Source organism: Medicago sativa, chromosome 3 (genome assembly GCF_051527215.1).
Source record: "Medicago sativa cultivar Bolivia chromosome 3, Bolivia_mono, whole genome shotgun sequence".
Classification (NCBI taxonomy): Eukaryota; Viridiplantae; Streptophyta; class Magnoliopsida; order Fabales; family Fabaceae; genus Medicago; species Medicago sativa.
This window is the reverse complement of record NC_140751.1, coordinates 4828169-4852081: the sequence shown is the minus strand read 5'-3', so window position 1 is coordinate 4852081 and position 23913 is coordinate 4828169. Positions and strand designations below refer to the sequence as shown.

At 36.4% G+C, this 23913-nt stretch overlaps 1 protein-coding gene and 2 pseudogenes across 2 annotated transcripts; all 3 read right to left on the bottom strand.

The window, feature by feature from the left end:
* Positions 1–2053: 2053 nt before the first annotated feature.
* On the bottom strand, positions 2054–2839 carry LOC146935096 (uncharacterized). The gene has a single exon (XM_085757813.1). It carries the CDS (start codon positions 2837–2839, stop codon positions 2054–2056), a length of 786 nt encoding a protein of 261 aa, XP_085613939.1.
* Positions 2840–3448: 609 nt separating this feature from the next.
* LOC146935095 (uncharacterized) lies at positions 3449–5310 on the bottom strand (annotated as a pseudogene).
* Positions 5311–18613: 13303 nt separating this feature from the next.
* On the bottom strand, positions 18614–20808 carry LOC146935094 (F-box protein PP2-B11-like; annotated as a pseudogene). Its single transcript, XR_015033070.1, has 3 exons — positions 20490–20808; positions 20164–20306; positions 18614–19151 (listed from the first exon to the last, which is right to left on the bottom strand). The product of XR_015033070.1 is annotated as an F-box protein PP2-B11-like (transcript).
* Positions 20809–23913: the final 3105 nt, after the last annotated feature.

The following is a 23913-nucleotide window of genomic DNA, read 5'->3' as shown; positions in this document are numbered from 1 at the left end:
CCGACATGATATATGTTGAGATGTGGCTCAAAAATGAAAATTGAGAAAGTGAAGAATCGTGACACGATTTGGCAACCGTGTCACGATTTCACAATGTCGAGAGCTGTTTTTCAGGGTGTTCAATCGTGACACGATTTTCGGCTTGCTGGGCACGTTTTCAGGATAAGGTTGGTTGTACCTTGGGACGTACGCACCAACCGTGTCATGATTTAGCAAAACGTGACACGATTTTGTCCAGATCTGAACACAATATAAGCATTCTTTGACCCATTTGTTGGGTAAGCTTGGAGAATCTCATGAAAACCAAAGGAGGGAACTTTTAGGGTTTTAGATACTAAAGGTTGAGGGTCTTTGGGTGAGGTTCAAAGCTTCAAGATGTGAATCTTGGAGAACCAAAAGAGGGGGCTCTTGGGAAAAGGGTTGGTGCCTTTTGGGGAAGATTCATGGGGTTGGGAAACACATGAGTGAATAGTCTTTTGTAAGCAACATGGGTGAGTCTTGTGAAACTAAAAGAGAAGATCCTTAGTGAAGTCAAAGGCTAAGGGTTGGTTCTCTTTTGGAGGTTAGATTCTAGTGTTGGGAAACAATTGTAAACACCTTGGGAGAGTGAAAATTCATGAGTGTCTTGTTCATTGGTGAGATTGGGAAAATGGGTAGAAATTAGGGTTGTTCTTTGTGAGCATGTTGAAGCTAATTTCTTGTAACCCATTTGTATCTCTTTGTAAGAACTCATTGATAGTGGATTGGAGTGATCAATCTCTCACCCAGAGTAGGTCAAGTTGGACCGAACTGGGTGAACATTTCTTGGTGTTGTTATCTTTTCTTTGCTCTCTTTATCTTGTTTATTCTTTGGTTGAATTGTGGTTTTGTTATGCACTTGGCTTATAGACTAGGTTTATATTGTTGTTGTTCCTTGTGGTTAATTTTGGTTATTGGTGGTTGTCATTGATACTTGTTCCACGAATCCAAATTTCATTGGTGTGAAGTTTGAGAATTGAGTCCGAATTCACAACAATTGGCACCCACCATGGGGCAAGGGAAGAAGTTTGTCAAGTGTGCACCATGGGTACCAAAGGTTACATCTTGGTGATGGAAGCAAGCATGGTTCAACGGAAGTGTATGGAAGCATTGAAGGTTGAAACGGTGATGTTGGTGAACCTAACATATTCGAAGAAGGTTAAGTGTGAAGAGAGGAGGTCATGATGGTGGTGCATGGCGGTGATGTGTGTGTTCCCAATTGTTAAGTTCAGCTTGGAGAGGCGGTGTGAAGAATACTCGTGATCAACCATTGAGGTGGAGGTTCAAGGTGAAGGCATAATGTGTGTACGCATTTGGAAGTTGAGGTAGAGAATGCTCAACTTGGTGTTGTTATCTTTTCTTTAGTCTCTTTATCTTGTTTATTCTTTGGTTGAATTGTGGTTTTGCTATGCACTTGGCTTATAGACTAGGTCTATATTGTTGTTGTTGCTTGTGGTTAATTTTGGTTATTGGTGGTTGCCATTAATACTTGCTCCATGAATCCAAATTTCATTGGTGTGAAGTTTGAGATTTGAGTCCGAATTCACTACAATATATTTGATGCATCGTAGAGGAAAATCATATTGTATGTGACAACTGAACATAACCCAATGTTTATTTGGATGAATCATGATAAGTTTATGGTATGCTATCTCCATATCCATCCGATCCATCCACTACAATATCCATCCAATCCATCCATCAAACAAAAAATTTTGTTAATGGATTGGTTTGGATCAATCCATTAAAACTAGAGTATTACTTTTCCCACCCTGTGCCTTTCCTCGCGCGCCCTTTTTTTTTTCCAAAATTACCCTCGGGACAATCCGGATTATATAGTCCGGACATGTTCGGATTTAATATTCCGGAATGCTGTATAAAAGACAATTAACTTAAATATTATATCAAAAAATGATTATATATATATATATATATATATATATATATCATTATACCAAAAAAGAGTTGAATTTATATCATTACACATTTCACCTAATGATATACATTTCAATTAAACTAATGATATATATCTAATCTATGGCGTCGAAAGATCAATGAGACTATTATCCACTTCAACCTTCACACTAGGACCATGACCAGCACCAACCCTCTCATTGGGATCAAGATTTTCAATAATGTACAATTCTTCATCATCTTCTATCACCGCTACACTCGTCGCCCGACTTAGCTCATTATAATCTGTCATCTGACTGGCATATCTATCAGGCCAGGTGTCTGCATCCTCTCGATGGTATCGTCTCCATAGAGCGGAAGTGGGAGGAATTGGACAACCATCCTTCAATTTCAATGCCATAAAATGTTTGTCATTCACATATGCCAGACACATCAACGGATCGATACTTGGTAGCGGCGGTGGACCACATAGAGGGAAAAAGGTTTCTGATTTCCCAATGGACAACACAACAACTGTTTGGTTGAATTTCTGTGTGATGAGGAAACCCATATCCGGCATGGTCATCCATTTATCCGGTGGTGCATTCCCAATACCGCCATAGGATAGAGCGTCTGAGACCTCTTTATAACGCCTATCATCATTAATCATCCTCTGATAGCGGGCATTTTCTACACTGATAAGCTCTTTGTAAAGGTTGTACCAGACTATTGTGTGATCATCAATAGTCAAGTTACGTAAGACCGCAACTGCTCGGAACCCACAATGGTCATCACCGGGTACATCTGTAACCTTTTCAATAAAGTCATGCATCCAAATTGGGATTTGGTCTTTATTTGGTATGTGGACTTCAACGTGTGTTGGCTTATTTGGAGTTTTTGGAATTGACTTAGGAGGAGTAGGAGACATGCTGCTTTTCCGTGCACTCTTTCTACTCGTCCCTGTTGACTTTGTCTGTGAACCATGTGTATCTTGCTCCTGGGAAGGGGACTGCCTTGTCGATCAAATGCTTTGCTTATATTTCTTTGGAGCTCCTTTGGTGGTGACCTTATTTGGCGGTGGACGCATAGAGCTGGTCTCTGGTAAAACAAATTGTCGGAATTGTTCTTTCAAATGCACCTTCATGTGGCTATCGGCGTCCTTGAACCAGGCCTACAATGTGTAAAAAACTGTCATTTTGGTAGTTGATGGAAAATAGTCAGAAACATGCATTCTGTTATCACTACTAATACCGTTCGGATTTTATAATCCGAAATACATAAGTTAATCCGGAATATAAAATCCGGAACTTCCTGATACACCCTTTGCATGAGCCTTAAATGCACTTGCATGGGGCGTAAATGCTACCATTCTGGATTATATAATTCGGACCCCATCAATTATGTCCGATTTATATAATACGGATTGCACCAGTACATATTACAGAAACTCAATTCCTGGGCAGAACATAAACTAACACAGTTTTCAAAAAAATACCTGGAGAATATCCCATTCTGGCAATCGAGAGATGTCTGCTTTTTAAATCTTCGGGTCAACCTCGTACTCGAACCTCAACCTTTTCCAGTGGGTGTGAATTTCATCCAAACGGATTGCGGTGCCGTTCTTGATCTTAAAAGCTATCATACACGAACACGGTAATCCGTAAGTGATCAAACTCAAACAACCACATCTTGATTTATCCGTCCCAATTGCAAGTGCTTTGTTGTACTCCACTACGAGATGATGCAAAGCTTCCCTTGAAATGTTCCGGATCAAATTAGACCACAACACCTTTCCTTTGAACCTACGTTCAAGCATTATTATGCTCATATGAAACGAAGCATGTATTGCGGTATGTTGGAACTCTAGCATGTCATGAACGGATTGCCAGTTTGTTCTCAAATCATCCATACTACTCCTCATATACTTTTTCAACCGAGCGTGTGCAGATTCAGCTCTGTTTGTTGTAGTATTCCCAATATGAAGGTTTTTGTCAACCCAAAACCTCACAAACTTCTCCTTAACCGGATCCAAAATTGTCTTTTCAACGTAATCCAAAAACTTAGGAAATTTCTCGCATACAACTTTGAATTTTTTCCAATTATCAATATATTCTTCCTCCGTTTCGGACTCCTAAATATCCGTCCATGCAGCCATCACAGTCTTCACCACCAAAGCAGGCTTGATCGCTTCCCCATTCTTTCCTTTGAAATCCTTCACTCTGCAATCCAATTTACACTTTGATCTCACATTTTGTCCAAAATGATACGAGCACAAAAGAGTAGTAGCTTTAGGGAAAACCTTTTCCACAGCATTGATCAAAGCATTGTCCCGATCAGTGACAACTACTTTGGGATAGAGATCTTTGGAATGCAACATCTCACGACACCTCTCAAAAGCCCAATAGACGTTGTCTTGCCTCTCATACATCATATAAGCAAAAGCAATGGAAGACGATACTTGTTGGTCTTATAGGTGGAATCCAACACAAGCACGGTGGAGAACGTGTTAAACAACTTGATAGAATTTGGATGTGCCTAAAAAACATCACTTACTTCATCAGAATCACGATACTTATTACAATGATACATGTAGCTATTATCAACCAAAGACTTCAAGAGATGTTGCATATCATTCCTCGTACCCCTAATAGACCGCCTATACTTGAGACATGCATTATAAACATGTTTGGTAGTAGTTGAAGTGGTACGGTGCCTCTTCCGTAAGTTGGTAAACATTTACCTCGGAGGAATGTTTGAATCCACCATCTCTTGAAGGTGTACACGTTCATTTGGGTTTAGACGACCAGCGGTTTTATGACATTTCAAAACATCTGTCTTGTCATGGTTGTGTTTACCATCATCAATTTTGAGGCTCCAATCACCACGAGTCAACAAGTAACCTCTCAGCCGAAACGGACACTTGCATTTAACGGAACCAGCTATCTCACACCTACTCTTTCTCTTGTACTCGGTGTATGAACCTCCCCTTTCACATATCAAAGTAACAAAGGCGCTTCTTCCATTGCCACCGTTATCGGATTTACCAATAACAATGGAAAAACCGAGCTTCCTAGCTTTCTCTCGAACCCACTCCAACAAATCATTTCGTGTTGCAAACTTGTGTGTAGTGGTAAAATGTTCTCACTGATCAATACAAACAACAACAACAACTGGAGGTGGTACAATAGGAGGAATAGGAGGAGGAGCATCCTATACTTTCGCATCGCCTAAAGAAATTTCAAGTTCAGGTGGTGGTGGTGGGGGATTCTCGGATTTGGCATTCCCGGAATCATGCACATCTTCAAGTAAAAGAAGCGGCAACACAGTAGGAGGTTCAATCTCAGGTGGATCATCATTTGGGACATCAACCGAAACAACCATATCTGAAAACAGTGCCAGGCATAGTCAGAAAATGAACACAGTTTCTGTACTGGTGCAGTCTGTAATTCGAAATCCGGAATGCATGAATGTGGTCCAGATTTAATATTTCGGAACGGTACAGTACAGATCATATGACGTGATCAAAAGGAAATCGCCTAAAAAACAAATGGGTGAAGATTTATATACACATTACCTTTGCATTCAGACGAAAATGATGATGTTAACCCCCCTTGATGGCCAGATTGCTGCTCCAAACCATGTTTTCGCCCAAAATGGTGTTTTCTTAGAGGTGTAGGGAGTGTTTGTGATAAAGGGGTTGTACTTCAGCTAGGTTCTGGGGAACTATATATAACCTAGCTGTCCGGATTTCATTTTCCGGAAAAAAAACAACTACTTTTCCCGCTCAGTTCAAATACTACGGGGTTCGGAATTGGTATTCCGGAATGTAACCATTGTGTTCGGATTATATTTTCCGTGTAGCCTTTCACCCTGATCAAGTCCCAGTTTCACAAGTGACAAGAAGCACGATGATTTTCTAATAATTTCGGATTATACAATCTGAACAGTGTCCGGATTGTATAATCCGAACAAAGGGTATTTTCGTCAAAATCACAGGGCGCGCGAGAAGACATTAGGGTGGGAAAAGTAATACTCTAAAAACTATGGATGCATTTGATCCATCCACCTTATTTTAAAAATCCAATGGATCACCTCTTTAAAATAAAAAAGTCCAATGGATAACTTCAAAAAATATTAATTTTTTTATTTAAATAATTATATTTTTGATTATCACCTTATTTTTTTAACTAAACTATTTTTTTTAATTAAATTATCTCTCTCGCACTTTTTTTAATTTCATAAAATAAAATACCAAAACGAATAATTTTTTATGCAAAATAACTTATTACGATCTTTTTTAAAAAAACAGCTTAATTATGCAAAACAATTTGTTATGATCTTGTTTTGAAAAATAACTTATTAATACAAAACAACTTATTACGATCTCTTTTGAAAAAACAGCTTATTTATGCAAAACAGCTTATTATGATCTCTTTTAAAAAAACAGCTTATTCGAAACAACTTATTTATACAAAACAACTTATTAGGATCTTTTTTTTAAAAAACAACTTATACGAAACAGCTTATTTATGCAAAACAGCTTATTAAGATCTCATTTTAATAAACAACTTATTCAAAAGAGCTTAGGTTATACAAAACAACCTATTAACGCAAACTAGCTTATTCAAAAGAGCTTATTTATACAAAACAGCTTATTACGATCTCATTTTCAAAAACAGCTTATTCAAAACAGCTTATTTATGTAAAACAGCTTTTTATGATCTCTTTTAAAAAAAATAGCTTATTCGAAACAACTTATTTATACAAAACAACTTATTAGGCTCTCTTTTTTAAAAAACAACTTATACGAAACAACTTATTACGATCTCATTTTAAAAAACAACTTATTCAAAAGAGCTTGGTTATGCAAAACAGCTTATTTATACAAAACAACTTATTTATGCAAAATAACTTATTCAAAAGAGCTTATTTATGCAAAACAACTTATCACGATCTCATTTTCAAACACAGCTTATTCAAAAGAGCTTATTTATGCAAAACAACTTAATAAAAACACCATTTCAAACTTTTTTGGTGCACATCTAATTAGATGGACCATCTTTTGGTGCACATCTAATTATTAGCATGCTATATATTAATCAATTCAAGTAGTTCACCATTTCAAACTTTTTTGAAATCTTTTCAGTTGTTGAAATTTTTTGAAAAATATCAAAACCAAGAGTACTAAAAAATATTTATTAATAAAAACACTTATCATATTACACACATACGGAATTTCTAGTACTTTCTTAAGTATTGTTATTCACTACTTCATTGCTTACATACTATATCTTATTATTAATAAGTGTTTTGTTGATATCAGAACATATAAATATCTTTGAGAGTTACAAATATAAAGTTTTAGGAAATTAATGTATACAAGATATTATTTGAAAGATTATTAAAATTGTTATTCTTTTGAAATTACTAATGTTAGTAATTATTTTGTTAGATTAGTTTTTCTCTTTCGTTCGAGTTTGAACCCATACCTCAAACTTTTTAACCATAGCTCAAACCAATATAACTTGATTCACAAATTATTCACGAAGAAAAACATAAATTGAAACATTTTAATTTACCAAAAGCAAAAATTATTTTGAAAGTCATCATAGTGAGATCAATTTATTGATAACTTACACAACAATACATATTAATTAAGATTGTACGCACATTTACGATCATTAGGGTTCATAACAATATACATGCAAGAGATTTTTTTAAAAAATTAGGGAAGTATGTATATATATTAAATTTAGACAACATATTTGATTTTATTGTTCTTGAAAATTAATCATTGAAATTTACGTTTCAAAAAATTCTCTTCTTCACTACAATTTTCAAGAAGAAAAATCCACTTTCATCTTTCAAGATTAACCTGTAATGCAACTAAATCTCAGACCCCAAAGGTTGATTGTTCTCCTCTTGGAATATTTCTTTGCTTTCTCATTCTATCACCCAACAAAGAGCTCGAGTTCATAAACCAATAGAAAAAGAACATGTAATCAACGATTTGAAATGATGACTTAAAATATTGATGAAGAAATGATCACATACCTAATTTATTACCGTCATCGTGCTCCTAGAGTTTTGATGTTAAGAAATTGCAAACGACGTAATTGTGTGATTCATCGAGATCTTCGACCCCAAAGGTTGATTTTCCTCCACTTGGAATACTTCTTTACTTTCACATTCTAGAACTCGACAAAAGATTTAATTTCATAAGCCAATAGAAAAAACATGAAATCAAATATTTAAAAAATTAACTTGAAATATAGATGAAGAAAGGACCACACGCCTAATTTATTACCATCACCACGTTTCTAAGGCTTTGGTGTTAAGAGATTGACAATCGTGTAATTGCATCATACAATGAGATCCCGGACCCTAAAGGTTGATTTTCCTTCTCCTGGAATATTTCTTTATTTTTATACTCTATAACTCGACAACAAGATCAAGTTCATAAACCAATGGAATAAACATGCAATCAATGATTTAAAACACTGATTTAAAATATAAATTAAGAAATGATCTCCTACCTAATTTATTGATGTCGCCGTGCTCCTAGGGTTAGGTTTAAGAAATTGTAAATAATGTAATTTAAATTAGTATATAGTTGATAAATATCAAATAACTCTATTAGTTCATTTTAAATTTCAAGGACATGAAGGATTGTGATGTTAAGAATGTATATAAGAAATAAAGAATGAAAATAAAATGAAATGATTTAGCAACGATTCATCCCTTTAGCTACTGTTGGATTATATGATTATCTATTTTGTAGAAAAAACTTTTTGTCCCTACTGACCTCCATAATGCTTTATACATCCATATTTAAAATCAATTTATATATATATATATATATATATATATGGGTTAAATATATTTTTGGTCCATATAAATATTAAAAATTTTGTTTTTAATCCCTAAAAAATAAAATCACAGTTCATAAAAATTGACAAATAAATTGACGAAATATTTTTCATGGAAATGAGATTTTATTTTATAGGGACTAAAAACGATATTTTGAATATTTATATATGGACGAGAAAGATGTTTAACCCTACATTTATTAATAATAATAATCCTACGACTCCTTTATTTCAAATATGAAAATAAATCAAATTAAAATCAATGATATATAGAAAAATATGTTAACCTTTTCTATATCATTTTAAATTTCTTGTCTTCTGTTTTGGCAAAATTAAACATCGACCATGTTAGTCAAAATTCTTTTATGCAACGGTTCTAGTAGCTGTTTTGTGGCTGTCTGAAAGAATAACCAATAATCAAAACTTACATGGGACTTTGCAAACCAATGTCAGATTAAAAATCACTTAATATGCACAACAAAGTCACCGAGTTGTCTGCATTAAAGAAGCGGAAACAAATGGTTAACTCATTTGAATAAGTGTTTGCCTTTAAATATATGTTACTTGGATGTGTAAAGACAGACACTAAATTATCTTTCTGCCACAACTAATCCATAAATTTTATTCTGCACTTGATGATCATGATATCTTGCAAAGTTATTCGACCTTTTATAAAGAATCGTGTTCATTATAAGATTTGATTAGTTCACTTCATAAGGTATTTTGAAAGATTTCAAACCCATTATGAAATTTGTGCAGTTTAAACAATTCAGCGAAGATACTAAAGTATTCACATAATTTCTAGTTAAATCCTAATTCTGAACTTAGAAAATCAAATCACAAATCATCATACAAACAAACAAATAATTGAAAATAACTACAATTTCTCAAGTTTCAGGTTCAGTACAAAGCCCAAAATAAAAAACATAAAAAGTGATATGCTCAAGTGACATTGCACCGCATTTAAATCCTAGATTTAAGACTAAGGTGATATCAAACTCTGAGCACATATTTCTTGTAACACCCATATCAGACGTATCTAGAAAGTCTAGCACGTGCGTTAATATTAGTACTGGATACATTAAGTTTACAACATTAAAACTTCGAATGAATAATCTTATACAACAAATGCATTTGTACAACATAAATACAACTCAGCTTTTCATAAATATACTATATGCAACCTTGATTGTCCATACATCTTGCAGCGGTACAAACGAACGCTTGTCGCATCATCCATTCGGCTACTAGCTTGCTAATCCAACCTGTTTATCTGAAACAAATAAGGATTGGGATGAGACATAAGGTCTCAGTGAGTTCCCCTAAATCCTAGGCTATAGGCAACCTCAGGGGAAACCTACAGTCACCTCGTGTCTACAATACAACCTGACGGTTGATTATACGTGTGTGGGGACTTGCATACTTAGACGGTAGTGCATACTAGTGCCGTCATAATCTTGTCTCACTTGTTATAGGCTTCACTTCCTATACGTGTCATGGCGGTCGAGGGGGAATCTAGGACCGCATTGCCAAGAATATGCTCTACGCATCGAGGCCTAAACATAACATATCATGACACTAATCTAAACCGGACGATTAGGGGAAACTTAAGATCGTCATCGGTATCATGTTCTTTACTTGCTCTAATCCATGCCTTGTACTTATCATGTAGCATCTAATGCTCTTGTTCTTGGACATAAACGTGCATGGAGTCATTCTTACATAATCATAAGCATAACATACATAATGGTATCTAAGTTCATTCATTAGGTTAGCGTTGAACAAACATCATTATCTTGATTCATTTTACGGAGAGTCGCGGGTGGAGTAACCCCGGGAACACTCCCATACATGACCGATGTACGTACATCGGACTCCCTCGGTGTCGTGCGGGTCCCTTGCGGCTTAAACCGTTCCCCTTAGGTCGAGAACCTCCCGTATCCCCCTGGCGTGGATAACAAGAGACACGAGCACCTACGTCTTGTTTACTCAGTGACATACGGGTCCCTTACGGCTTGAATCGTTCTCATTACGAGAACCCCTTGTATCCCCCTAATGTGGATAGCAAGAGACATGTCACCTACACTTATTAATCATAGTCTTGTCGTTCGTATAGGTTAGACCTAATCATGCATACATGTTTACCTCGGAACCTTAATCGATCCGATTAGCGGTAAATGTTCATATTTGTACATACTTAGTCCTAGTGGAGAGATTAACTATCCTATCCACAACTTAACATACTTATATATCATTCTTGATCATGTGCGAAGATAGCAACTTCGCGTCTTAACATCTTATAATTCTTGCTAAACTTGCTAGTTCTCGACTACTATGTCGAGGCTCTAGTTTTTCCCTTTCTTAGTGCTTACTACCCGAATAAATCGGCTTAAACTCTCTTGTGCCTATCTTGATGTACATGTTAACCTTACCATGATTCTTGATTCGAAGATTGCTTGATGTTATGTGCATTGATTAGATGTTGTTTCAGGGTTACAAAGTTATAAAACGTTGAAAGAAAAGCATCGGAACGCACCACGGACCCTAGAATGGACCAACAGGCCAAAGCATGCTGGCCCATCCAGAAGGCCACGCTATTAGCGCAGCTGGGGCGTAGCCCTTGCTGAAGAATTTTGCTATCAGCGTATATTTCACTAATAGCGTGGTTCTTCGGGTCTGTGGTACAAATTTTGCTATTTTTGACCCAAAACTCATCCTACTGGTTCCTGCAATGCACCAAAACATCCAGCAACATATATATACATTCTAAAACATCTTTCTTAGCAATATTAACATGTACAAAGCAAGATCAAGGCAAGGGGATAAAATTCTCATAATTCCTAATCTTAACATAATTCATGCTTGACTTGCAAATTAAACACATAATCCCAATGGTTGGTTCTATCTAAGAACTCACATGATATTTGCAGCACCTAACAAGCTTTGATCCATCTTGTTCAAGCTCAAACCCTAACCCAAGAATCCTTGCTCAATCCTTTCTCTTTGTTGTTCCTTGTCCTTGAAGCTTCTATGATTCTTGTTTGGTTACCAATTGCATGATTTGGAAAGCTTTGATGGCCTAGAGAGGGAGAGATGGGGGCGAAATCTTAGAGAGAGGGAGGAGATAATTCTTCTCTCAAAAACCTAGAGAGAGAAAGTCATGAAACAAATGAAGATTTTTGGCCCAAAACCACTTATATACTCCCTTGCGCGCAAATACTTAAATGCCCTTCATCTTGACTCGTGTTTACCTGACACTGATACATAAGTCCATACTTGACTGATATCACATAATATTAGCTTCCCTCGTACTTAACGTTTTTGTCATACTCGCTTTCCATGAATCTTAGTCCTCTGATACATTTATCAGATAAAAATTCCATTAGGTAAGGAGCGGGATGTTACATTCTACCCCTCTTAAAGAAATTTCGTCCTCGAAATTTAGAGTTCGACTACCAATCATCATGACAAAAACTTATCATCCATGGTCTAAGCCATACATATTCTATACATACTTATTCATAGAGTTCATCGTATAATTTTCTCATCTTGTTTCTTAATCCTCATGCAATTGAACATAGCCTTCTTGGTCTTACTATCACTCAAACTTATTGTCTCGGACTCGCATCTTACCTGCTTATCATAAACTATTTCATAACGTTACCTTATCATAATCATGAACACTCAGGATTTGCCTTGCAGTGCTTACTTACAACATAAAACATATTTCATACATATATCTTATCATAAATACATAATCTTACTGTACCTTGAGACACATGCTTCTTACTTGTATTACTCATATAAACGATTCCATGAATCTCTTATCTCTTTTCAGAGCCTTAGGAAATCTTCGATCTCATTACAATCTTATTGCATCTTATCACCCGTACTGAGGGGTAACTTGTATAGCTTGACATGAAAAGGTGAAATCAACTCACCACTTCATCTGATAATCTATTAATTAACATCATGGTTCACATACTCTTGAAACTTACTAGAAATTCCACTTGTACTTACGTCGTATACTCTTAATACAATTCCATGTATCCTACATGATATTGGTTTTACATAAACATTGTCGTTTCCATAACATGTGCATACTTCCAAGTGCCATCTCTTGTTAAATGATAACGATACGTGTTCTAAAATCTTCCTTGAAGAAATTTTTCTTAAATTTTGGTATTTGGGTTCTTGAAACGAATTTATACATGACTAAAAAGATTTTATCATTTCCAAACTGATTGTATAAAGGAACCACCGGACGAGTTTCGATATTTCGAAAAAAAGATTTTACAACTCGCCCAAAATTTGTCCACAACAAGTTGGTCCTGAAGTTTGTATGTCTTAAGTGAGTTTACTTACGACGTATCTTATCAGTTTCGAAAATGTATAATTCCATAAGTTTAAATAAAAACATCGTTCCCAAGTTCCATAATACCAATCTTAGCTTAAAAGTTATAAAATCATGGCTTGACGTGTCTTAACAAGTATCGTTTTCACCCAACAAGTATTACACACATGAGTATGAATCTCTTTACACATCACTCGAAAGTTGCTTCTCTCTTATGATAACATGCTTAACTTCGAAGATAAATTCTTCCCTTGTTCAACCGATATACATACTTGTCATACCACTTACATATCCATAGGAAATCCTTGGACCTCTTAACATTAACTTGTTCCTCTTCTTCGAAACACTAAACTTGAATCTTCAATTACTCTTTTCAAGTATTACTTGAACATCGCTACCTTTTTCGAATACCGGTAATCATACTCTATGCTTCAATCATTACTTGAATCACAAGAGGAAACCTTCTAAACCTAACATGTTTTCCAATATCATCATTCATGCATTCTTGACCAATTCATATATAGCAACTCTTGTACTTTTTCATCTTACTTGGGTGACAACACATACTTAAAACTTTTACCTTAGCCAATGCTTAACTATACAAACATCCATACTTACTTATCACATCGAGAACTCCTCGTTTGTCTTATGATGCATTCTTGTTAAACTTATGTTATCAACCGAATATTCTTCACGAAGATTCTTTAATACAAAAAGTTCCATGTTTCATGTTTAACAATTAGCTCCCATGGCGCTACTCTGATTCCCACCGGTTGGCTTAAACCACTACTCTAACCCGTTAGAGCAAGTGAACTTTACATTCCTGATTACCACTTGAATACTAACTTCTTATACTGTTCTCAAGATTTTTCCATGTTGCACCCAACTCACAACCTTACACTTAGTTTTTACCACTGCCTTGTAGGATTAAAACTCATGATAACTTATCTTATGCTCATAATACTTGACTCGGGGGTAAACCTTATGTTCTTGCTGGTTGCATTTACCACACATATCATATTTGAACTTGTTTTCAAGTAAACTCAAAATCCGTTAACAAACCCATCTAGCACTTGAACATGACTTTCTTGAATATCTAATCCTTGTACCTTCGCATTCTCGCGGACTATATTTTGCTTAATCATACCAATGCTTGCTCATTAAATTTTTTTTTCTTTTAAAGAAAACTTCGTAAACTAGCGCACGGGTCATTGACGTTGATGATTTTTCTACTTATAAATATATTGAGTTTAGGCCCCGGCCGTTGCTCTAAAATCATAGAACGAGTTGATAACACATATGTGCCATCAAACCTAGACTCTAATAAGTCTAGCCCGCTCTACGAGTGTCGAAGCAACCCGGTTCCTAGAAAACCTCGTGAATTTTCAAAATGTCAACTTCAATCACCCATACACGTAAATCTTCCCAAAATTATTTAAACTTAATGATCCAACATCATATCAAGCCCTAGCATATCCGTTAAGCAAAACATAGGTCGAGAGATACGCCATAATTCCATATAATTCGAGAACCATGTGATTTCTTATTACTTCGCACCGTTTTAACTCCTTACTTCATACCTCATGCATAAACATCGGTGACTTTCCTTCTAAATGCCGGAACTACTATACTCTTGATCTTGGCTTGTTCTTGACACATTAACTTCCAAAACTACCTTAAACCGGATTGATTCCGTTAATACTTGTCCATGCATTTTCTTCCTTAGAAATCATAGGATGTGATGTGCATTCGATACTCGATGTTATAGAGAGTGTTTATTATATAAAAGATTGTGAAAACAACCCCCAATAGCTACTACTGACCCTAGAGACGAAATGACAGTTTTCAAAAAGAAAAAAAAAACTAAAAAATTCGCTCCAGGTTCGCTATTAGCGAAATCCTCTGGAGTAATTTCGCTATTAGCGAAATTTTCGCTATTGGCGTATTTTCTTCAACTCAGTTTTCCAAAAATCATATTTTACATAAAATCTTATTTCCTCAAGTAATCTAGTGCACATCATTCATTCCGGTCATCATATAAAAAAAAAATTATTTCATAACTGTTGCATGGCAAGCATTAACACTAATCAATTCAATTCATGGCACATTAGAAACTAATGTCTTGTTCATCATATCACTTAACATAAAACTTCCACATAAAACTGTGTCTTCATCCGCTAACAACGACTTAACTTATTTCTCAGCCAACTCATTCTCTGTTAGAAACTTATTCTCACTGAACATATAAATCTTTACCTTCCGTTCTCATATCTCAATCCCTAAGAGCTTACTAATTCCATCAACACATGTCGACTTATCCTTAACTTGTAGTCTTGTACTTATGTTCCAGAATATGTATTCCATTCTAGCAACGACTCCTACCGAAACTTTCGGTCATGCTTAGATATATATATATATATATATCCAACTTCTCCACTTAAGGATACATGAAGTATCACTAACATCATACTCGAATTTGTCGGAACTTTCTTTCTTAACATGCCTTACATTCCCGGAGGATTCACACTCATGCTTGATTAGTTCACCGGCCACCTTTTGGTACGATCAAACTCTTACTAATACTTATCCAAGTTCTTACTTCTGAGTTCACACTTTCCAGTGCATCTTCGTCACATACTTCGTTCCTCCTGGGTCCTATTCAGCTCTCAGGCATCCATTCCAATCGTCGAATGCTAAATTGAGTTGATCAGGCTCAACTAACAACAACAATTAGAACATTTACCCGGAACCCAATGGTCCCACTACCATAGTTGTAATTTAATGACCCAAGGCACAGTCTGAATCAACCAGGCTCTGATACCAATTGTAACACCCATACCAGACGTATCTAGAAAGTCTAGCACGTGCGTTAATATTAGTACTGGATACATTAAGTTTACAACATTAAAACTTCGAATGAATAATCTTATACAACAAATGCATTTGTACAACATAAATACAACTCAGCTTTTCATAAATATACTATATGCAACCTTGATTGTCCATACATCTTGCAGCGGTACAAACGAACGCTTGTCGCATCATCCATTCGGCTACTAGCTTGCTAATCCAACCTGTTTATCTGAAACAAATAAGGATTGGGATGAGACATAAGGTCTCAGTGAGTTCCCCTAAATCCTAGGCTATAGGCAACCTCAGGGGAAACCTACGGTCACCTCGTGTCTACAATACAACCTGACGATTGATTATACGTGTGTGGGGACTTGCATACTTAGACGGTAGTGCATACTAGTGCCGTCATAATCTTGTCTCACTTGTTATAGGCTTCACTTCCTATACGTGTCATGGCGGTCGAGGGGGAATCTAGGACCGCATTGCCAAGAATATGCTCTACGCATTGAGGCCTAAACATAACATATCATGACACTAATCTAAACCGGACGATTAGGGGAAACTTAAGATCGTCATCGGTATCATGTTCTTTACTTGCTCTAATCCATGCCTTGTACTTATCATGTAGCATCTAATGCTCTTGTTCTTGGACATAAACGTGCATGGAGTCATTCTTACATAATCATAAGCATAACATACATAATGGTATCTAAGTTCATTCATTAGGTTAGCGTTGAACAAACATCATTATCTTGATTCATTTTACGGAGAGTCGCGAGTAACCCCGGGAACACTCCCATACATGACCGATGTACGTACATCGGACTCCCTCGGTGTCGTGCGGGTCCCTTGCGGCTTAAACCGTTCCCCTTAGGTCGAGAACCTCCCGTATCCCCCTGGCGTGGATAACAAGAGACACGAGCACCTACGTCTTGTTTACTTAGTGACATACGGGTCCCTTACGGCTTGAATCGTTCTCATTACGAGAACCCCTTGTATCCCCCTGATGTGGATAGCAAGAGACATGTCACCTACACTTATTAATCATAGTCTTGTCGTTCGTATAGGTTAGACCTAATCATGCATACATGTTTACCTCGGAACCTTAATCGATCCGATTAGCGGTAAATGTTCATATTTGTACATACTTAGTCCTAGTGGAGAGATTAACTATCCTATCCACAACTTAACATACTTATATATCATTCTTGATCATGTGCGAAGATAGCAACTTCGCGTCTTAACATCTTATAATTCTTGCTAAACTTGCTAGTTCTCGACTACTATGTCGAGGCTCTAGTTTTTCCCTTTCTTAGTGCTTACTACCCGAATAAATCGGCTTAAACTCTCTTGTGCCTATCTTGATGTACATGTTAACCTTACCATGATTCTTGATTCGAAGATTGCTTGATGTTATGTGCATTGATTAGATGTTGTTTTGGGGTTACAAAGTTATAAAACGTTGAAAGAAAAGCATCGGAACGCACCACGGACCCTAGAATGGACCAACAGGCCAAAGCATGCTGGCCCATCCAGAAGGCCACGCTATTAGCGCAGCTGGGGCGTAGCCCTTGCTGAAGAATTTCGCTATCAGCGTATATTTCGCTAATAGCGTGGTTCTTCGGGTCTGTGGTACAAATTTTGCTATTTTTGACCCAAAACTCATCCTACTGGTTCCTGCAATGCACCAAAACATCCAGCAACATATATATACATTCTAAAACATCTTTCTTAGCAATATTAACATGTACAAAGCAAGATCAAGGCAAGGGGATAAAATTCTCATAATTCCTAATCTTAACATAATTCATGCTTGACTTGCAAATTAAACACATAATCCCAATGGTGGGTTCTATCTAAGAACTCACATGATATTTGCAGCACCTAACAAGCTTTGATCCATCTTGTTCAAGCTCAAACCCTAACCCAAGAATCCTTGCTCAATCCTTTCTCTTTGTTGTTCCTTGTCCTTGAAGCTTCTATGATTCTTGTTTGGTTACCAATTGCATGATTTGGAAAGCTTTGATGGCCTAGAGAGGGAGAGATGGGGGCGAAATCTTAGAGAGAGGGAGGAGATAATTCTTCTCTCAAAAACCTAGAGAGAGAAAGTCATGAAACAAATGAAGATTTTTGGCCCAAAACCACTTATATACTCCCTTGCGTGCAAATACTTAAATGCCCTTCATCTTGACTCGTGTTTACCTGACACTGATACATAAGTCCATACTTGACTGATATCACATAATATTAGCTTCCCTCGTACTTAACGTTTTTGTCATACTCGCTTTCCATGAATCTTAGTCCTCTGATACATTTATCAGATAAAAATTCCATTAGGTAAGGAGCGGGATGTTACATTTCTCGAGCATAAACACACCTGTATTTAAAATTACTAGACTTAAAAGTGTCATCCCTTATATCACAAACAATCAACTTATTTTCTCAATCTCGATGCTCAAAATATTCAAGTAACACTTGACCATCCTCAAACATATGTAATGCATTGGTCAAGGTCCAAGACTTTTAAGAAACGGTGAACAATTTAGTCGAAGACTCTTTGTTTCCATATTCCTTCATAATCCAAACACCATGATCAGAAATCATGCACAAGCAATCCCTCAACACACCTAAGAGACAAGACCCTGCATAATTCAATGAATATTGCTTAATTTTTCTCCTTAGGCCGAACTTCTATTCCTTCAAGAAAGAAATTTCCCTTCTTATTGCGACTCTCCAATTTCTCGACAACACTCATTTGGACTTCTTTTCCTTCAAGTTTTGAATTGAAGGACTCTCCCATCTCAATCTCCAACCACCCATCGCTTCTCATAGTAGGGCGCTGCAATCCTATTACATTCGGGAATGGCCTTCATCTAGGACCGGGACATTTGCAAACGGTACGACGTTTGTAGGAGTGATTCCTCGAGCATGTTCTTTCTTTGTTGTGTGACGCGTTTGGATCCAAACAGACGGATTTAGTGCTACTATGGCCACCTTCTACATCAATTGATAGGTTCATAGGTTCATTCTCAAATCCATAGTCATGAATCATCTTGAACACAAGATAAGCCGCATACCGAGTATTTTGGGACAAGGAAAAAGTGTTAATCATTCCACGAATTTGAAGCGAGAACACAAGGCAAAGCTTAGCGACTTCAGGAAACCTGTAAATAATTGCAAATACAAGAATACAAGAATTATGAAAAAAGATGAAAGTGATTCATACCATCACACATGGAGAATTATACAAGTGAAGGCTCGTCAACGTTTGGAAATTGTAAACTTCTCAGTTAATATGTTATATTGTCTGTTATCTATTGAGAAACAAGGCATATTGAGTAGGGACCCCACCACTAATATTGAGCTTCAGATTCATGTGTAAGTTAACTTTGGGATTGATTAGTCTAGCGAGAAGTATTAACTTAGAAATTTCTTTTCGGAAGAAAGTGAGAAGCTTGACAATGGAAAATATATTTTAACAAAAATACAATATATGTATCATTAATACTCCACACAATGCAAATAAATATTCATTAGACTATCATAATCCATATAACATTAATAGATCGCTATATATAATATATACTAGAATTCTATTAGAAGACTCATGGACAGGAGCCCCTCCCAAAATATGAGTAGCTCTGCCCATGTTTTCACTCAAACAATATGTAGCCTTCTCATTTTGAGAGAAGCTATATATGGATTTTGAGACATTAATCTATGGCATGATTTAAAAGTTGCAGAAAATTTCCTTGCCAACAGACATATATGTGAAAAAGAATAATTCAAGCCCATAAAAAATTGATTCACAAATTTAGCAAGGTTTAACAAGTAAATAGACCCCTTAAATATACCAACATTTGATTTTAGTCCCCCTAAAATATTTCTTAGTTTTGGTCCCTTCAAAAAATTTCATCTATGAAATTAGTCCCTGCTCTACATTGAGAACAGGGACTGATTTCATGGATGAAATTTTTTGGAGGAACCAAAAACCTAAAAGAATATTTTAGGGGGACTAAAATCAAATATTGATATATTTAGAGGGACCAGTTACTTATTTAACCCAATTTAGTATTCATAAAGGTTTAGAATTGTTGATTATGTTAATGAAGCCATATTGGGTTTTAAGTGATAGGAAATAGTAGTATCATTAAAACAAGGAAGAAAAAAAAAAACCTGGAATCATTCATATGAATCCACTCTTTATCAATGTCATGATCACCGCTATCATCACTGTCACCATCACCGCAATCAATGGTGAGAGATCTAGCAGCAAGCATGTAACATATTTTTCCACTTTTCCTATCCAATTTAAAGCTCTGAATTTCATATATTCAAGGCTTATTAGCATTCCGAAAACATCTTAAATCAATAAGCCTTAATAAAAGAGAAACTAGGGATTAGGAAAATCAATAGTTTTTTGCACAACAATTGATTAAAAATTAATATTTACTAAAATAAACCCTAATATTTGAGAAATTGACGGTTATGAAAAAGAATACCTTTCGACCATGATCGATGATGATTGGGCTATCAGAGAGAGCGAGATAGAGGGCCTTTTTGGTGGGAGTGTTGGCAAGGGAAGGAGAATGTGAGATGATAGAGTTAATGAGACGGGAATCCAAAGGGAGAAAGTGGTTCCAAACAGCGTCGGAATCAGCAGCAGAAAGGAAAGTCTTAGAAACAAGGGAGAGTCTGCAAACATCAACGGGAGTCGTACGAGACAGAATGGCTGAGATGCATCCTTCCGGAAATTCATCAAAAGCTGCCTCCATTCTTCTGCTTTTTTCCGTTATTATCCTTCTTGCCATTCTTTTGATTTTTTTAGTTTTTGGGTTAAATAGTGGTGAAGTGATCTATATATAATAACAATATATATACACGGATTAGGGATTTTGGTTAGTTTTTTTGTTTGCCAATTTTCCCCATAAGTATACCTCCACAAATATTACACACATACGAAAGAAAGATAACTTACCAAGTTACCATCAGTTTTTTTTTTTTTTTTTTTTGAAATAAGCAAGTTAACATCAATTAAGTAAGCAAAAGGCAGCAGTTTCGAAATGGAAAAGAAATCACACAGAAGAAAGGAAATGTAAGTTCACATTCACTTACATCTCATTGTCAACTCAAAACAAGAAGCCCTCAATATACCCCATCTTCTATGGCATAGTTCAATCTTAAAATAATCTTCAAAAATCACACAAATAAATATACCCCACAACAAAAAATTACATCTTTATGAAAAGAAAAACTCAAATCAGCTCAAACTAAATCATATCCAACGCAATGAACATAACTCTAAGATCATTTTTCAATAATATAGTTCAATTTAAAGCGGAGCTAAAAAATTCACACAAATCAATAAACCCTAACAATGAGTTCAATAAAATCAAATTCAAAATCAAAACAGCAGAATGAGCTAAAATCAGTATTAAAGAAAACTTAAAGATTTGAAGAGTGAAGAAGTTCTGAAACGAAGAACGAAACGAAGAAGGGTTCGTCGTTTTACTTCACTGTGTTTGTTTTGTTCTGAAATTTATGAACGAGGGTATGTAATATCCCGCCTGTCAGTATCAGAATATTACCAGTCGATCGTGCCAGAGGATTAAATTTAAGGAAAGTAAGTATGGATAATATTTATTACGCTATGTCAGCAAAATACGGATAAAGTATCAGTATCGTTTAAAATACGCTTGAGGCAGGGGCATATTTGTAATTTCACGTGAGAGGGATATTTAATTGATTTTGAGCAACAAAATATCTCATTTTCAATTATTCTTTCTCTCTCTATGTTGGTAAAGCATATCTCCTCCTTCTCTCCTCTTCTCTCCATCGATCTCTCCCTCTCTTCTCACCTCACCATGTCACCAAATCTTTCTCCTCAAGATCCACAATCAAATTTTGGTTCCTATATTATCCTTCAAGTGATTGGTCACTTGGATGAAGCTTGTTTCCAATTCTTCTCTTCTCTTAAAAGAGTTTCAAGGTTGGGGTTTGATCTTTAGAAGTGGGAGCTTGAGCTTATTTATGTTATGGTTTTTCCCTTGATCAAAGAATGATTATGAAGATGGATTGGATTGTTATCCCTACTCTTCCTCACAAAGGGATTCTCTTGAAATTAGGGTTTGGTTGGATTTGAGTGAAGGTTGTGTTGGAAGTTGAGTTTTGTACATGTTATGGACTAAGCAAGATTAAGGGAAGCAACATGAAGTTTGGTTGGAGATGATTTTACCACTCCTCCTTAAGTAAAGAATTTCATGAGGTTAGGGTATGTTTATGCTATGGTTTCATTATTGATTCAAGTATGGTTTCTTCATGATTAAGTAAAGAACATGATGCTTTGTATTGCAAGGAAACAACAAGACTGAAGTGGTTTGAACAAATGGAGCAAAAAGGATCAAGCTAGGGTTTTAGAAGATGGAAAGTGGTGATTGATGCTTGTAAGCTTGGGAATCAAATGCAAACATATTAGGTGAGTTCCTTAGATAGCTTACTATCCATGGTTTATGTGTTTTATCCATGTAAGGAAACAATATGAATTCTAGGGTTTAAAGCGTAAGTTAGTTGCCCCTTTTATTGCCATGCTTGCTATACTTGTACGCACTTGTTCCATGACTGTTTTACAGGTTTCTAATGATCCTAAGGGTCATATAGCACTTGGAGATGCTTGGTTTGAGGTTTTTAAGTCAAAAATATCAATTTTGAAGTTGCTGGACTGTCACAGCTCGCCACGGCGAGTAAACTGCTCGCAAGGCGAGCTAGAAGGTCGAACAGGGGGTCCTGCTCGCCCCCAACTCGCCATGGCGAGTAAGAGCTCGCCTCCCCAGTGATTCTACTCGCCTAGGCGAGCAACACAGTGGGGAAACCCATTGTTTTGTTCGCCTTAGGCCGTTCCGGTGTTTCGCGAGCCGATTTCTTGTGCAGTCTTTTTATATGATAAACCCCTCATTCCAAGGTCCCATATGTTAATCCTTTAAAGAAAACTTCCTTATAAATGAAGCAAGTGTTTGGCAAGTATAATAAAGCATGGTAAACGAGAGATGATACGATAAGAATCGGGTAGCAAGCAAATCATTAAGCAAGGGAAAACTAGAACCTCGACATAGTCGTCGAGAACTAGCAAGTTAGTATGAATTCCTAAAATAATAAGATGAGAATTATATCTTCGCCCATGAACAAGAATAAGTTAGTAAGCATGTTAGTTGTGGTTTGATTAGATATCTCTCCACCATGCTTATGATGAACAAGTATAAGATTACCGCTACTTGGACCGACTCAAGGGTCCGAAGTAGTAAGCAAGCATGAATAGGTTTAATCTTTCGCGATGTTAAGACTATGATTATCATAAGTAGGTGGCATGTCTCTTGCTATCCACATCAGGGGAATACAAGAGTTTCTCGATCTAAGGGGAACGATTCAAGCCGTAAGGGACCCGCATGTCACTGAAATTAACAAGACGTAGGTGCTCGTGTCTCTTGTTAACCACGCCAAGGGGGATACAGGAGGTTCTCGACCTAAGGGGAACGGTTCAAGCCGCAAGGGACCCGCACGACACCGAGGGAGTCCGATGTACGTACATCGGTCATGTATGGGATTGTTCTCGGGGTTACTCCACCCGGGACTATCCGTAAAATGAACCAAGATAATAATGTTTGTTCAAAGCTAACATAATGAATAATTAACTTAGACGCGATTATGTATTATATGATTATGATCATGAATGAACTTATGTATGATATGTTAAGTGCAAATTATGACTAGAACAATAAAGAATATGATGCCGATGACGTTCTTAGGTTTCCCTAATCGTCCGGCTTAGGATGGTGTCATGAATATGTTACTTGAAGACCTCGATGCGGTTACCGTATCTTGGCATAGTGGTCTTAGGTTCCCTTGACCGCCATGACACATAAAATTATAGTA

Excerpts from the sequence above, each read along its gene's own strand:
- LOC146935096 (XM_085757813.1), bottom strand. The coding sequence starts at position 2,839 with ATGTCTCCTACTCCTCCTAAGTCAATTCCAAAAACTCCAAATAAGCCA.